General features: G+C 38.8%; 6 protein-coding genes and 1 pseudogene across 9 annotated transcripts; 3 read left to right on the top strand and 4 right to left on the bottom strand.

Moving 5' to 3' along the window:
- Positions 1 to 110: 110 nt before the first annotated feature.
- Positions 111 to 478, bottom strand: LOC18012715 (annotated as a pseudogene).
- Positions 479 to 791: 313 nt separating this feature from the next.
- LOC18012714 (major pollen allergen Ole e 10) lies at positions 792 to 1341 on the bottom strand. The gene has a single exon (XM_006394234.2). The coding sequence runs from the start codon at positions 1288 to 1290 to the stop codon at positions 895 to 897; it is 396 nt and encodes a 131-aa protein (XP_006394296.1). The 5' UTR covers positions 1291 to 1341; the 3' UTR covers positions 792 to 894.
- Positions 1342 to 2889: 1548 nt separating this feature from the next.
- Positions 2890 to 5533, top strand: LOC18011636 (zinc finger CCCH domain-containing protein 67). Of its 3 annotated transcripts, none has more exons than XM_006394233.2 (6): positions 2890 to 3400; positions 3834 to 3899; positions 3988 to 4107; positions 4194 to 4487; positions 4594 to 4866; positions 5084 to 5533. In XM_006394233.2, exons 1-6 carry the CDS (start codon positions 2963 to 2965, stop codon positions 5246 to 5248), a joined length of 1356 nt encoding a protein of 451 aa, XP_006394295.1. In that variant the 5' UTR covers positions 2890 to 2962; the 3' UTR covers positions 5249 to 5533. The 3 variants fall into 3 exon arrangements, with proteins under 3 accessions (XP_006394295.1, XP_024007604.1, XP_024007605.1); XM_024151836.1 differs by having other exon boundaries at positions 3269 to 3400; positions 3842 to 3899; XM_024151837.1 differs by having other exon boundaries at positions 3325 to 3400; positions 3999 to 4107.
- A 782-nt stretch (positions 5534 to 6315) lies between these two features.
- LOC18012600 (RPM1-interacting protein 4) lies at positions 6316 to 6666 on the bottom strand. Its single transcript, XM_006394232.2, has 2 exons — positions 6448 to 6666; positions 6316 to 6339 (listed from the first exon to the last, which is right to left on the bottom strand). Exons 1-2 carry the CDS (start codon positions 6664 to 6666, stop codon positions 6316 to 6318), a joined length of 243 nt encoding a protein of 80 aa, XP_006394294.1.
- Positions 6667 to 7277: 611 nt separating this feature from the next.
- On the top strand, positions 7278 to 9788 carry LOC18012599. Its single transcript, XM_006394231.2, has 10 exons — positions 7278 to 7424; positions 7532 to 7557; positions 7716 to 7803; positions 7932 to 8141; positions 8287 to 8409; positions 8624 to 8681; positions 8811 to 8884; positions 9075 to 9163; positions 9255 to 9328; positions 9457 to 9788. The coding sequence occupies exons 1-9, from the start codon at positions 7290 to 7292 to the stop codon at positions 9322 to 9324; spliced, it is 873 nt and encodes a 290-aa protein (XP_006394293.1). The 5' UTR covers positions 7278 to 7289; the 3' UTR covers positions 9325 to 9328; positions 9457 to 9788.
- LOC18012554 (oxygen-independent coproporphyrinogen-III oxidase-like protein sll1917) lies at positions 9740 to 11467 on the bottom strand. 2 transcript variants are annotated; one of them, XM_024151007.1, is made up of 3 exons: positions 10580 to 11467; positions 9937 to 10485; positions 9740 to 9800 (listed from the first exon to the last, which is right to left on the bottom strand). In XM_024151007.1, exons 1-3 carry the CDS (start codon positions 11386 to 11388, stop codon positions 9746 to 9748), a joined length of 1413 nt encoding a protein of 470 aa, XP_024006775.1. In that variant the 5' UTR covers positions 11389 to 11467; the 3' UTR covers positions 9740 to 9745. The 2 variants fall into 2 exon arrangements, with proteins under 2 accessions (XP_024006775.1, XP_006394292.1); XM_006394230.2 differs by having other exon boundaries at positions 9746 to 10485.
- LOC18012553 (30S ribosomal protein S21, chloroplastic) lies at positions 11433 to 12273 on the top strand. Its single transcript, XM_006394229.2, has 2 exons — positions 11433 to 12030; positions 12113 to 12273. Exons 1-2 carry the CDS (start codon positions 11567 to 11569, stop codon positions 12237 to 12239), a joined length of 591 nt encoding a protein of 196 aa, XP_006394291.2. The 5' UTR covers positions 11433 to 11566; the 3' UTR covers positions 12240 to 12273.
- The last annotated feature ends 20 nt before the right edge of the window (positions 12274 to 12293 follow it).

Genomic DNA, 12293 nt, shown 5'->3' with positions numbered 1-12293 from the left:
AATCGCGGTTCTACTAGTCTAACCGGCCGAATCGATATGGTATATTAATCTATGTAATTAAACCGGTAAAACATGAAATGGATGGATTATCTTCAATAAGACTCGTAGAATCAAGCGCCATGACTTGGGTCTGTAGAAACTTGAGAGCCATTAATTACCATTGAAATTGAATTGCTCCTTGGTGTGACTAAGGTTATAGTAATACAAGTTCATGACGAAAGATGCATGGTCTCTTATAGTGTTTGGTTCAAAGCAAATACTCCACCGGGTTGAATCGGTGTATAATCACGGAAATTCTCCTTTGTAGCTGCAACACCAGTCTATATTCGCTTGTAGCTGCACATCCGTCCCTTTCTGACTCGCTAGCTACACACCATGGTCCTTTATTTTCAGCCGACGAGACGTTTCTTAGTGCTGAGGTAGATACGACAAGGAAGAAGAGGAGCGTCAATGATAAAGACATCTCTGTTTTGACCATTATTGCTTGTATTGATGGATGATTCATCTGATTTTTGTTCAAAAGACTAAATATTTTGGATATGTGTTTATGTGTGTTTTACATTAAATCAAATATTTTCGAACCAAATTTCTAGTTTACCCTTTATGAAAGGTATTTATCCTAAGTCAGTATCATATACTGTAATTAATTACTGATATACTAAATAAATATTTAATATGTACAGGACCGGGCTATGTGGGAAGCTGAGATTTAAAATCCCATTAGCTTGCAATCATTTCCTCCAAAGTAGACAGCATAATGAGATATAGAGAGCCAATTAGCTTGTATATAGTGTAGATATATATTAGAGAAAAGTGATGCATATAAAACATTCTCAACTTATTTGGAGCTTCGCATTAAGGGGTTCCCATACACACAGATATTAAAATGTCTAATTAATAAGAAACGTAAACACACGAGCCATGGCTAGGGTTTCTATGAACTCGAGTGCCAGTACCGCCGAAATCGCATTGCTCCCCTGTGTGACCAAGGTTCTGGTAATACTCGTTCATAACGTACGACGCGTGGTCTCTTAGAGTGTTTGGTTCGTAGCAGGCTCCACCGGGTTGGATCGGTCCACAATCGCGGAATCCTCCTGCGTCACTGCAACACCAATCTATAGTCGCTTGTAGCTGCGCATCCGTCGCTTTATTATTCGCCACGCACCATTCTCCACTATTTTCAGCAGCCAGCGAGAGGTTTCTTGTTGCTGAGGTCCCGGAGACGGTAGATACGATGAGGAAGAAGACGAGCGTCGTCGATGATAAAGACATTGTTGTAACTGTGACCATCTTTGCTTTGTAGATGATTGGATGATTCAATGTAATTGATTTTTTTTTGTTCAAAGTAGGGTGTACATATTTTGGATACCTAAGTGGAGCGTTTTATAGATAGACTATAGTCAAAGGGTACTTTATTACCTTTCCTCATTTCTAGCCTCATACATAGTACATTACTAAATTTCCTTTTTTTGATTTTCGTTTTTCTTTTTATTTTTAAAATTATTTCTCCATGCATTCCTCCCGATTAAAAGGGATATCATTTTGAGTTACATCATAAACCCACGAAAGGGTGAAGAATTAATAATATATAGCGAGTGCAAATGGAGCTGAGCATGGGAAGAGGAACCACAATCTACATAGTGCAAATTACATCTTTTGTTTTATTTTATTTCCTCATAGTGTCATACATTATTACGTTTCGTTTCTTTGGTTTCAAAAGTATAATCTAGTAGAGTTAAATGATTCATTTAAGAATTCCGATTTTATATATTTTTTTAAAAGGATCTATCGTGATAAATAGGACAAGTGTAAAGGTAAGTGCGGTAAGCATGCAACAAAATGACGTTTTGCATGCAATTAATTATATTGATCACAATTCTCAAGCACTTATATCGCTGGTGGTTGTGACGAGCTGGCCCCTCCTTATTGAGCCATGCACCACGGCGCCGATTAGACCTTCCTCCTTTATCTTTCTCTTCGCTCTACTATTTTTTCTTTCAACCATGCACCACGTACGTATATATATCTTTTGATCCTCTTCTCTTTAGATACTTCTCAACCACCTCCTTCATTTTTCGTAAAAATGTGCTGGAAACTATCGCAAGTTAAACTTTCAATTCTGGCAAGATAATCCAGCGATCGAGCTCTTTTGAGTCCGAATCCACGAAGTAACTACAAACCATTAGACATCATGTCATATATGTCATCGAAAAGAGTTCAAATGATGAGTTAAATTCACCATGTATAGATATGACGATTTGTATGGACATATAGAAAACTCTTACAGTCTTACTTCATATATAGATTCATGATCAATTGGAAGTTTATTTTTAAAATGGATAACAAGTCAGGTCAAGATAAGATCAACATAATAGTTTGTCAAAAAAAAAAAAAGGAAGATAGGATTAACATATATGCTCACAATATACCTACAAAAGGCTTTGGGTAAGCTTTTAATTCGTATTCTAGAAATTGGTAACAAGAAGACTTGCATAAGGCACTATCTGTCAAAAAAAAAAAAAAAGGACATTGAAGTGTCCAATTTCAATTTCTATTATTTAGGGCGAGTCAAGATACAACTTGAGTCTTGAGGGTTTAATAAAAAAACTGAAACCCTTAGACCAAAAAAAAAAAACTGAAACCCCCATGGTAACAATAATGCGTTTTTTTAACAGAAATAACAGAAAAAAGAAAAATAACAGAAAAAAACTATCAATTATTACACTTTTGGTACACAGTTTCAATACGATTCTCACTTATGTCGGTTGTTTTTATTTAATTTTTTAAACGTCAACTTGGGTCTCTTTCGGAAAGGACAAAACTACCCATAATGAGGAAACAAACGCGATAAAACTGAGATTTTTTTTTTCTTCATCTTCGTCTGCATTTTTTTTCTTCACCGTGTTTTGATCGGTGGAAATTAGGGATTTCTGTAAAATTGTAATGTCATTTTGAGTAAATCATGAGCAAGCCCGAAGAAATTCCCGACCCGAATCCGGCCACAACCGATCCAAATCCACCGTCTCGATCTTCTTCCGACAACGATCCCGTCGCCGATCGGGATCCGTCTGATCTCAATCACGTTTCCGAGGAGCTAAGTGATCATCTCAGAAATGTGGGTTTGGAAGAAGCTACGAAAGATCTGAGTGTGCCGATTAGTGCCTCTGAAGGCAATAGAGAAACAGATTCGTGGGCGTTGGGCAGCGAGAAGAAGAATAAGGAGGAGGAAGAGGAGGAGGAGGAAGAAGCAGAAGCAAGAGATGGGAGCGAGCGTGAGAAGAGAATGATCGCGTATCCAGTGAGACCTGATGCAGAGGATTGTTCGTTTTATATGAGAACAGGAAGCTGCAAATACGGTTCGAGTTGCAAGTTCAACCACCCTGTTCGAAGGAAATTCCCAGTAATTTTCTTCTACCAATGATCTCTGCATGTTTTGTTATTCCATTTGTGATCGAAAATCTCAGGTGTTTTTTTTTTTTTTTTGGCTCTCCTGACATGATTTTGATTCTTAATTGATGCTAGGGTAGAAAATATTTTTCCTTTTTGTTTAATAATGGCGAAAGGATAAAACTTGCCTGTCTGTGTATATAAATTATTCATTTATCTACTTCGTTGCTGGAACGAAATGAGAAAGCTTGATTTAGAATTCTGTTCTGGTATTATGTTTTAGTTTTGAGTTTGATTTGTTTTCTATTCCTCTGCTGTTTTGGTTTGGGATCTGAAGTCTTTAGGGAGTATAAGAACGAAAAAAGGGGTTAGGCCTATGCTATTTAAATGAAAAGGACCTTTTTATATCTCTCTTTTTGCTATTCTAATGTTTCGTTAATTGGAAGATTGGTAGGGAGAAGGTACGGGAAAGGGAAGAGGATGTGGAGAATCCCAGGCTGATGGAGTGCAAGGTTAAATACTGTCTTTTCTTTCCTCTGTAATGGCATAGCAAGATTAAACAATTTTCATTTTGTGTTGCTTTCCCTTACCGGGTTGCAGTACTACTTCAGGACTGGAGGGTGCAAATATGGAGAGTCCTGTAGATTCAGCCACACTAAAGAGCAGACTTCTTTGACCTCTCGACCAGAGCTTAACTTCCTTGGCCTTCCTATCAGACCGGTATTCCATTAACTGGTCTAGACACTTCTAGCATTCTGTTTAAAACAGCCTTTTGGATAAGCTATAATAGTGTAAGCTATTGCCAGGGAGAGAAAGAATGCCCTTTCTACATGCGAAATGGCTCCTGCAAGTTTGGAGGTGACTGCAAATTTAACCATCCTGATCCTACGGCCATTGGAGGAGTTGATTCTCCCTTGTTCCGTGGTAACAATGGTGGATCCGTTGGATCATTTTCCCCAAAGGATGCGTCCCAAGCAAGTTCCACTTCTTGGTCTTCATCGAAACACATGAATGGTACTGGTACTGCTCCTTTTATTCCAGTTATGTACTCACAGAATCGTGGAGTTTCACCTCAAAATTCGGAGTGGAATGGGTATCAGGTAAGTTATATTGAGCTCTGCATTACTTATTTTGATGCGTTTTTCTCTTTATGTTGAGAAAGCTATAGTACTTTGCTTTTGAAGTTTCTCATTCTTATTTGTGTAGGCGCATTCTGTCTATTCATCAGAAAGGAGTGGGCTTCCTCCTTCCACATACCAGGTGAACAATTCATTGGCTGAAACTAGTTCATTCTCACAATACCAACAGCAGATGCCTGTTGAGGAGTTCCCTGAACGTCCGGATCAACCAGAGTGCAGTTATTATGTTAAAACCGGGGACTGTAAGTTCAAATATAAATGCAAATACCATCATCCGAAAAATAGATTGCCGAAGCAAGCTCCATCCTCTTTTAATGACAAGGGCTTACCCCTAAGACCTGTGAGTTAGTTTTTCTTCCATGATGTTCTTGTTTGACTTTAAAATCGTAAACTTGTATTCTTTTGCTCCTTTTAATACTAAAGAAGATGACCTTTCTGGTGAGCTTTCTCAGAAAAAAAAAACAAAATTTTCTGATTCACAACTTATTCCCCTTTTCCTCTCTTAATTATCATTGATATTCAGGCTTTTTATTTAAAATTTTATTTATAATTTGCAGGATCAAAACATGTGCACACACTACAGCCGGTATGGCATCTGCAAATTTGGTCCAGCTTGTAGATTCGATCATTCAATACCGCCTACATTCTCGTCCAGCATCTCCCAAACCGTAGAAGCTCCTCAAGTCGGCGACAACAGAAATGACAATGACAGCTGGAATTGACAGCATATGTTCATAACTTATGAATCATAAGCCTGCTTTAAAGGGATACTTTTTTTTCTTTACCATCAAAAGCCTCTCGGTTCTTAGGATCAAACTCTGTTTCTGGTTTCGGAGTTTATGAAAAACAATTAGGTAAAGTATAGTGTCTCTAAACTATATCTATCTGGCAAGTCAATGCCTGTTACACAAAATTGTCACCAATTAATTTTTGTTCCGGGTTTAACTGTAACTAATTTACTCTCTCACTCTACGGTTCAGTCTAATGGAAGCCTACCCTCTCTTCTGCTTCTGTTCTTCTTCGGTTGGTTGCTCTTCTCTGAAATTACTTTCGTCGATTTCTGCCTAGTTTTGTTCATATCTGAATCATAAAAGTAGTGGTAGAATCCAGAATCAATCTTAAAAGAAGTGCTAGAATCCAGAACCATTCTCAAAAGAAGTGCTAGAATCCAGAACCAGAAAATGACATTGTATGAACAAAGATACTTTTGCATACTTCTACGTCAGTGCACATGTTCCTGCTATGATTGTCTGGTGCAGTTTCCCCACAAGTTGTATCTCCAGCATATTATTTACTGCAGTTTAGGCGTCAGCTCTGAAACCACAATCTATCCTTGTAGATTTAAAAGCCCGCGACCTCCGAGTGCACATTTATAAATGTTAACTTTTTTTAGGATTTAAATAGTTTAAAGCTGTTGGAAGGCTGTACAGAAACCAAATTATAGTCTCGTTTTGTCAAATATGAAATAATAGCATTCTCTGAGAAGGACTTTGTCTCTAATCTTATTTCTTAAAAAAAAAAAAGATTCTTTGGAGGAGTCAGGAGACAAATGTATGCTCTTATATCCATTGTGGGAAAATTGTTGGCAAACAAAAAGAAGAAACAATAAGTATACTGAACAAGTATTATATCAGCAAAAGACAAGAAGAAGAAGACGAAAGCCGAGATGTATGACTGCGTTAGATATGTCATATGGCTTGTAACTCTTAAAGCCAATTTGTTTCACTTTTTGTCTGGGATCTCTCTGCTAACTTCTTTAGCTTCCTAATCCTCGGATTCTTCCGAAAAGTTAACGGAAGCAAAGCCATTTCTTCTGCTCAGAAAAGAAAAAAAAACATAAATCAGGTAAGCAATCTGTGTTCTTTTGAAAACCCATCAGGAGGAGAAAGAAGTTGAATTTTGATGAGAAAAAGTGTATGACCTTAGCTTTTGGGTTTTGAGAATCATGGTGATTGTTTTGATCGGAGTTTTGGTTTCTCTGAGGTGAAACCAGAGTATTAGGACCTGCGCCGGATGCTTTCTTGGTCTTCTTCTCGTCGCTAGCTTTGCTGAAAATGACTGTGAATCCTTCGGCCGATGCGGGATTGTTCACATCCCATTCACCAAACTTTGGCAATGGCTTCCCTTTATTTTCCTGCATCAATCAGACAGAGAGTATTCACTAGAGATGAGAAAAGGTAGATACTTCTTTTTTTTTTGTTTTGGGGATAAATAATGATCATCAACGATTGATCAAAAGAGAGAAAATCTAAAGAGATGGGTGTTTGTTCTTACCTTCGCCATTGTTGAGATCAAAAGCAAGAGGAAATATCAAGATCTAGAGAGAGAGAGAGAGAGAGAGAGAGATGGGAGGAGAGAGAAGGGAAAGAAAGCTGTAATACATATATAGATAGAGAGAGAGGAAGGAGAAACAAAAGAGGGAAACACGTCGTCGTTGACAACAGCATTAACCAAATCAACTTACCTTTTCTCCTTTCCCGCGTATTTCCTCAACCGTAGTACCTTAAAAAATCATTTTAAACCAAAAATTCCGAGAAATGAAAAAATCAATAAAAGAAAAGTTGTCAAATATTTATTACATCATTAATTCTGTGGAAAAAAAAAAACAAAAACAAAACAAAAGAGCGAAAACAAGTTGTGAGAGCCCAACACAAGATGGGTTCCCTTTGTAGAAAGTGAAGCGAGTTGGGCCTAAAAGTAAATATAAAAATCCCTTTGTTTGGTTACAGTGATATCTCCATTCCCCGGTAGCCTAAATCGAGTATGCAGCCGAAACAGCAACAAAGTAGAAAGATCTTCGGTGACTTGCGTCTCTTGAGTTCGATGGGAAGAGTAAGGGAGTCAATTCTCGTGATTCTTCTACTTTTTCCTCTTCTTCTCCATCAATCACTCTCTCAGGTACTCAAACATCACCTCTTCTACCTTCATCTATCTATAATTCATATTCCTTTTTCTTCTGATCTGTGTATATAGTCATTGAATCTTTGTAGTTTTTCTCTCTGTAGGTGTTCGAAGCATCTAAATCTACTAGGTGATTCTCCATAAATTCCTCTTAGTTTAGCTCTCTTTTCTCTGTACAAACCAACAAAAAAAAGCTAAGCTGACTAGTGATTAGCTTGTGTAGATTATTTTCCAATTCAGGCTTGCGTATATTTCTAAGCCTCTGATTATATTTTTGTGGGAATTTAGATTTGTTGAGGAAGAAGTGCGAGGTAATGCTCCAGAAATACATTGTTCCCGACATAGAAGTCGAGCAGCTTGGCAGATTATACAAGATGTAAGTTGAGAATTGATAATGTTTTTGGGTACTAGTTTGGATTTTTGTTTGAATGTTTTTTTTTTGTTCTGCCTGATTTTAGCTACGGAGCAGATTTTCTGATGGTTTTATAATTTGGATTTCTGCAGTATTTGACCCCGTTTGTGGAACGGGAAGGATATCAAATATCAAAGAATTGTAGGCTTCATCCTGATAATGATTTATATAGAGATCAGGAACTTCATAAGATTCACGTTGATATCTTCGAATGGAAATGTGGTTACTGCAAGAAAAGTTTCACTGAAGAGAAATTTCTTGACCAGCACTTCGTCACTAGGCATTACGATCTTTTAAATACGGTATGTGAATTAACTGTTGCTGTGCTGTCTGTTTCAAAGTCACCAAGTGTGATTTTTCAGATGTGCGTTACGATTACTTTAAGGCTTCTGCATTTCAAAGGAATTCACTTGAGCTGATACTAGAAAACTTACCTTATTGCTTCAGACTGGTACAAAGTGTTTAGCCGACCTGTGTGGAGCATTGCATTGCGATTTTGTATTGAGCTCCAAGAAACCCAAGAGCAAGTGCAACCCTGCAGCTATTGCCAAAAACCGTCATCTCTGCGAGGTTTGCTTTCTTGGCTTCTCTTTCAATTTTCTTTGCCTTGTCCTCTCTGGATCCATGGCTTCTTATTATTCTTCTCCTTCGATACGATTTTCTTTGCCTTTTCCTCTCTGTATCCATGGCTTCTTATTATTCTTCTCCTTCGATACAATTTTCTATGCCTTGCCTTGTCCTCTCTACGATTTTTATTTGTTGATGCCCTTTCTTGTTTATGTAGAGCGTTGCCAACAGTTGTTTCCCAGTGAGTCAAGGTCCCTCAGCTAGCCGTCTTCATGGTATGATTCCTAACTTAGAAGCCTTCCCAGTGAATCTTTGCTCACCGAATATTAGATGTTTCTCAAAATTACTTCCTTCAAGCGTGCCTAAATATATGTTCTTTGTTTTTGATTTTTTCATGATCGAAGAACATTTCTTGCGACAATTCTGTGATGCTCATACCTGCACTGGAAGAAATAAACCGTTTCCTAGAGGAGGCAAGGTAAGATCTGTTAAAGCCGTCGCAGTTACTTATGTGTGCGAAATGACTAACAGTTATTTCTTTAAGCATATATGTTATCCCATTTGCCTCTTTTGACCATGCTTTATCTGTTTTTCTTTTGTGGAAACCAATCATATGAAAGCGATCAGTTATCCTTTAACATCCGAGAGTCTATGCTAAAATTGTGCAGAAGAAATCGGGTGTCTTCTACCTCGCCATATCAATACTGACATTGATGCTACTCCCTCTCTTTTATCTGCTGGTTTTCTTACACCAAAGGTACCTTATGATGTTCTCTATGTTTTTCTTGTTCCCTCAGTGCTTTGTTCCTCGGGAGTCTTTGTTCACGTTGTTTATATTGTCCTTACAGAGAAAAGAGAAGCGGGACACAAGAGTTGCGTCGGATTAAAAAAGCTGGGAAAAAAACAAAACCATCGTAAGATGGTAATCCTTTCAAACATTGGCTTTTTGAATATGTACAAATTTCATTCTCTTGACAGTCTTTGAATCTCGCTGTAGTATATACAATCATATCCAGTTCCTAAAGTCTACCCTTTCTTAACTTAATACAGGTGAGCCTCAAACTGGTCATGAAAGAGCAAAGGGGTGTTTACATCCGATATTCGTTCAGTGAATCACAAATCTTCCACATTGCTTCCCTTTCTCAAGAGCTTTCCTCATTTGGTGTTTATCCTCAAACAAGGTACTTTATGGATTCCCAAAAGAGAGTGTTACTTTGGGGTTTTGAAGCAGGTTTCAATGGATATCAGATGGGTTTCCAAAGACAAATGATTTCTCTGTAAGGTTATAGAAACAGATGATTCCTTTCACAGTAATAGGAATAGTGATCTCTCTGTAATTTTATCGAATATTCATACATATCAATGGTAACATCAGTTTGAAACACAATCGATAACTGCAAAAACATGTACAAAAACAACCTTTCATTGTTAGTTGCGCTTTAAAGATTTTAAGGAGATATGACACCAAACGCTAGAGATATCAACTCGTTAGAGAGGAGAAAACCATCTGGATCTCTCAGCCTAAGGTACCTCACATGATCCTCAATCTTCATTTCATCATTTGCAATCAAGGTTTTGAATTCATCACTCATCACTTCTCTTCTCATATCATCCAAACAAACAATGTGACCACTCTCCACATAAGGCTCATACACCTTACAAATCGAGTTCACTACCTCTCTGCCAAAAGCTTCTCCAAACTCCTTAAGTTCAAGCCCTTTAGATGTTCTGAAAGATAGCATCACGATGTCTGTCGCGACGTCCTTGAGATCAACGTTACCGTTTCCACACCAGTTAGCCGCACCATTCTCCAAGTCAGTGACGTAGTTTGTGTATTCCTTAAGCCTCCTTGGCCTTGAAAACCTTAACCCTCCAACATAACTCGCTGAACCTAAACCGAAAGCATAGAAGGGCTTGTTCTTCCAGTATATCAAGTTGTGTTTACACTTGAACCCGTCTTTCGCGTAACTGCTGACTTCATAGTGATCATAACCTGCACCACGGAGCATCGATGATGCTGTTTTATAAAACTCTGCAGATTGTGTTTCTGAAGGAAGAGGAGATTGACCTGGAGTGTACCTACACAAGTTCATGATCATCATCAATTCGTTAAAGTGATCAGGTTACAGTAAAAGAAATAAAAAAAGCAAACTTGGATTATATAAATACTTACACGTTTCCAAACTTGGTGCCTTGTTCCACTTGCAGATCATATACAGAAACATGATTGGGCTGTGATTCGATAGCTAATCTCAAACTCTCTTCCCACATCTCCAGTGTTTGGTGAGGCAGAGAAGATATAAGATCCATACTCCAATTCTCAACTCCACATTTCTTAACAAACTCGATTGCCTCATATACTTGAGATACACCATGAGCTCTTCCACAAGCTTTCAAGAGCTCATCTTGGAATGCTTGAACTCCTAAAGACACTCTGTTCACTCCCAAATCCATCAATTCTTTTAGTTTCTGAGCACCAAATGTGCCTGGATCCATCTCCATTGATATCTCAGCATCAGGACTCAACCCGAAATCCAAACTCAGTGTATCGAGAATCAAAGCAACAAGCTTGGGAGGGACAAGAGAAGGCGTCCCTCCCCCGAAAAACACCGTCTCGAGATTCGGTTTCGTATCAAAACCCGCTCTTGTCGCTTTTATTTCTCTAACGACCAAATTCACATAGTTTGTGATTCGTGGGTCATCTTCTTTGCCTTCCTCGTAGAGATTAGACGAAGAAGAGGAAGACCCTAGAGCCAAGATTGGGAAGTCGCAATAATGGCAGCGTTTGCGACAGAAGGGAAGATGAACGTAGGCCGAGGTTGGAGGGCCTTGGTGTAACATGGTCAAGTTGGTTGACGCATTTCGTCGAGCACTTGGTGGAGTATCCTCAAGAACGGCCTTACAAGCTTGAAAAATCAACCTCGAAGCCTTTGGTTTACCTGTAAACGATGAGAAAATCGGAGAAATCGTTGTTTTGAGCATAATTTACCAGAGAGGGAGAGAAAGAGAGAAGAGACTCAGAGATGTTTCAAAGATCAAAGTTTAATGGTGTCGTCTCTATATGCTCAAAACGTCATCGTTTTAGCCAGATTCTTAATTAGTAGTATTAATCACACTGCTAATCACCCAAACTAATTACAAATATTAGAGCCAAAAATGAATGTTCACTTATTCAGAGGGGAAAAAAATGGCGCTAGAAACGATGGCTTCCCTCTTCGACCTCCTCTCATGTTTTCTCTCGTCTTCTACTCCGCCTAGTCTGAAACCTATCACTAGATCCTCGCCGTGTACACTTTCATCTTCCATATCCGCGAACGCGAGACCATATCAGCAGCTTTGGATGACGACGAAGTTCTTCCTCAGAGCCAATCACGATGACGTCATCAATCGCGTGGCGTATCCTTCGCTGGCGAACGCGAACCTATTCTTCTTCAAGTCCGGATACTACAACGTCGAGGTGGTGCCTAAAGACGGCGAATCGGAGGATCAGCTGTTGAACGATTTCAAGAGATCGGTTTTCAGAGCCGGTGTGTTGCAGGAGACTCGGAGACGACGCTTCTTCGAGAACTCTCAGGAGAAAAGGAAGCGTAAAACCAAAGAAGCTGCGAAGAAGAATCGTAAAAGGTCAGATTCTTCAGTCTTTCTTCTCTCTTCACTCTCTCTGTGCTAAATTAGTGAAGCTAAGCCGATAGATTTTTATTCACAGGAGGCCAAACCTGAAACCAAAACCACATTCAACTCCAGAAATCCCCAAGAGCAGAGATGTTGAAGAAGACGATAAGTGGGAAGTTCCTCCGGAGGAAATTGAGATTCCATATACCAATCGGTCCTAGAGATAAACCGCATTCTCATTCCGGTTCAGTGATTTGAACAGTCTCAATCATGCA

The sequence above is a fragment of the Eutrema salsugineum genome, unplaced genomic scaffold (assembly GCF_000478725.1).
Source record: "Eutrema salsugineum unplaced genomic scaffold, Eutsalg1_0 scaffold_6, whole genome shotgun sequence".
In the NCBI taxonomy this organism is placed as follows: domain Eukaryota; kingdom Viridiplantae; phylum Streptophyta; class Magnoliopsida; order Brassicales; family Brassicaceae; genus Eutrema; species Eutrema salsugineum.
Note: the sequence above shows the minus strand (reverse complement) of the source record. Positions and strands in the feature narration are given on the sequence as shown.

Coding starts and splice junctions, on each gene's coding strand:
- LOC18012714 (XM_006394234.2), bottom strand. CDS start 1,290: ATGGTCACAGTTACAACAATGTCTTTATCATCGACGACGCTCGTCTTC.
- LOC18011636 (XM_006394233.2), top strand. CDS start 2,963: ATGAGCAAGCCCGAAGAAATTCCCGACCCGAATCCGGCCACAACCGAT. Junction 3,900..3,987: donor CCAGGCTGATGGAGTGCAAG/GTTAAATACTGT, acceptor ACCGGGTTGCAG/TACTACTTCAGGACTGGAGG. Junction 4,108..4,193: donor TTGGCCTTCCTATCAGACCG/GTATTCCATTAA, acceptor AGCTATTGCCAG/GGAGAGAAAGAATGCCCTTT.
- LOC18012600 (XM_006394232.2), bottom strand. CDS start 6,666: ATGCAGGAAAATAAAGGGAAGCCATTGCCAAAGTTTGGTGAATGGGAT. Junction 6,340..6,447: donor CTCAAAACCCAAAAGCTAAG/GTCATACACTTT, acceptor TTTTCTGAGCAG/AAGAAATGGCTTTGCTTCCG.
- LOC18012599 (XM_006394231.2), top strand. CDS start 7,290: ATGCAGCCGAAACAGCAACAAAGTAGAAAGATCTTCGGTGACTTGCGT. Junction 7,558..7,715: donor GAAGCATCTAAATCTACTAG/GTGATTCTCCAT, acceptor GTGGGAATTTAG/ATTTGTTGAGGAAGAAGTGC. Junction 8,142..8,286: donor ATTACGATCTTTTAAATACG/GTATGTGAATTA, acceptor TTATTGCTTCAG/ACTGGTACAAAGTGTTTAGC.
- LOC18012554 (XM_006394230.2), bottom strand. CDS start 11,388: ATGCTCAAAACAACGATTTCTCCGATTTTCTCATCGTTTACAGGTAAA. Junction 10,486..10,579: donor GGCACCAAGTTTGGAAACGT/GTAAGTATTTAT, acceptor GAACTTGTGTAG/GTACACTCCAGGTCAATCTC.
- LOC18012553 (XM_006394229.2), top strand. CDS start 11,567: ATGTTCACTTATTCAGAGGGGAAAAAAATGGCGCTAGAAACGATGGCT. Junction 12,031..12,112: donor GCGAAGAAGAATCGTAAAAG/GTCAGATTCTTC, acceptor TTTTATTCACAG/GAGGCCAAACCTGAAACCAA.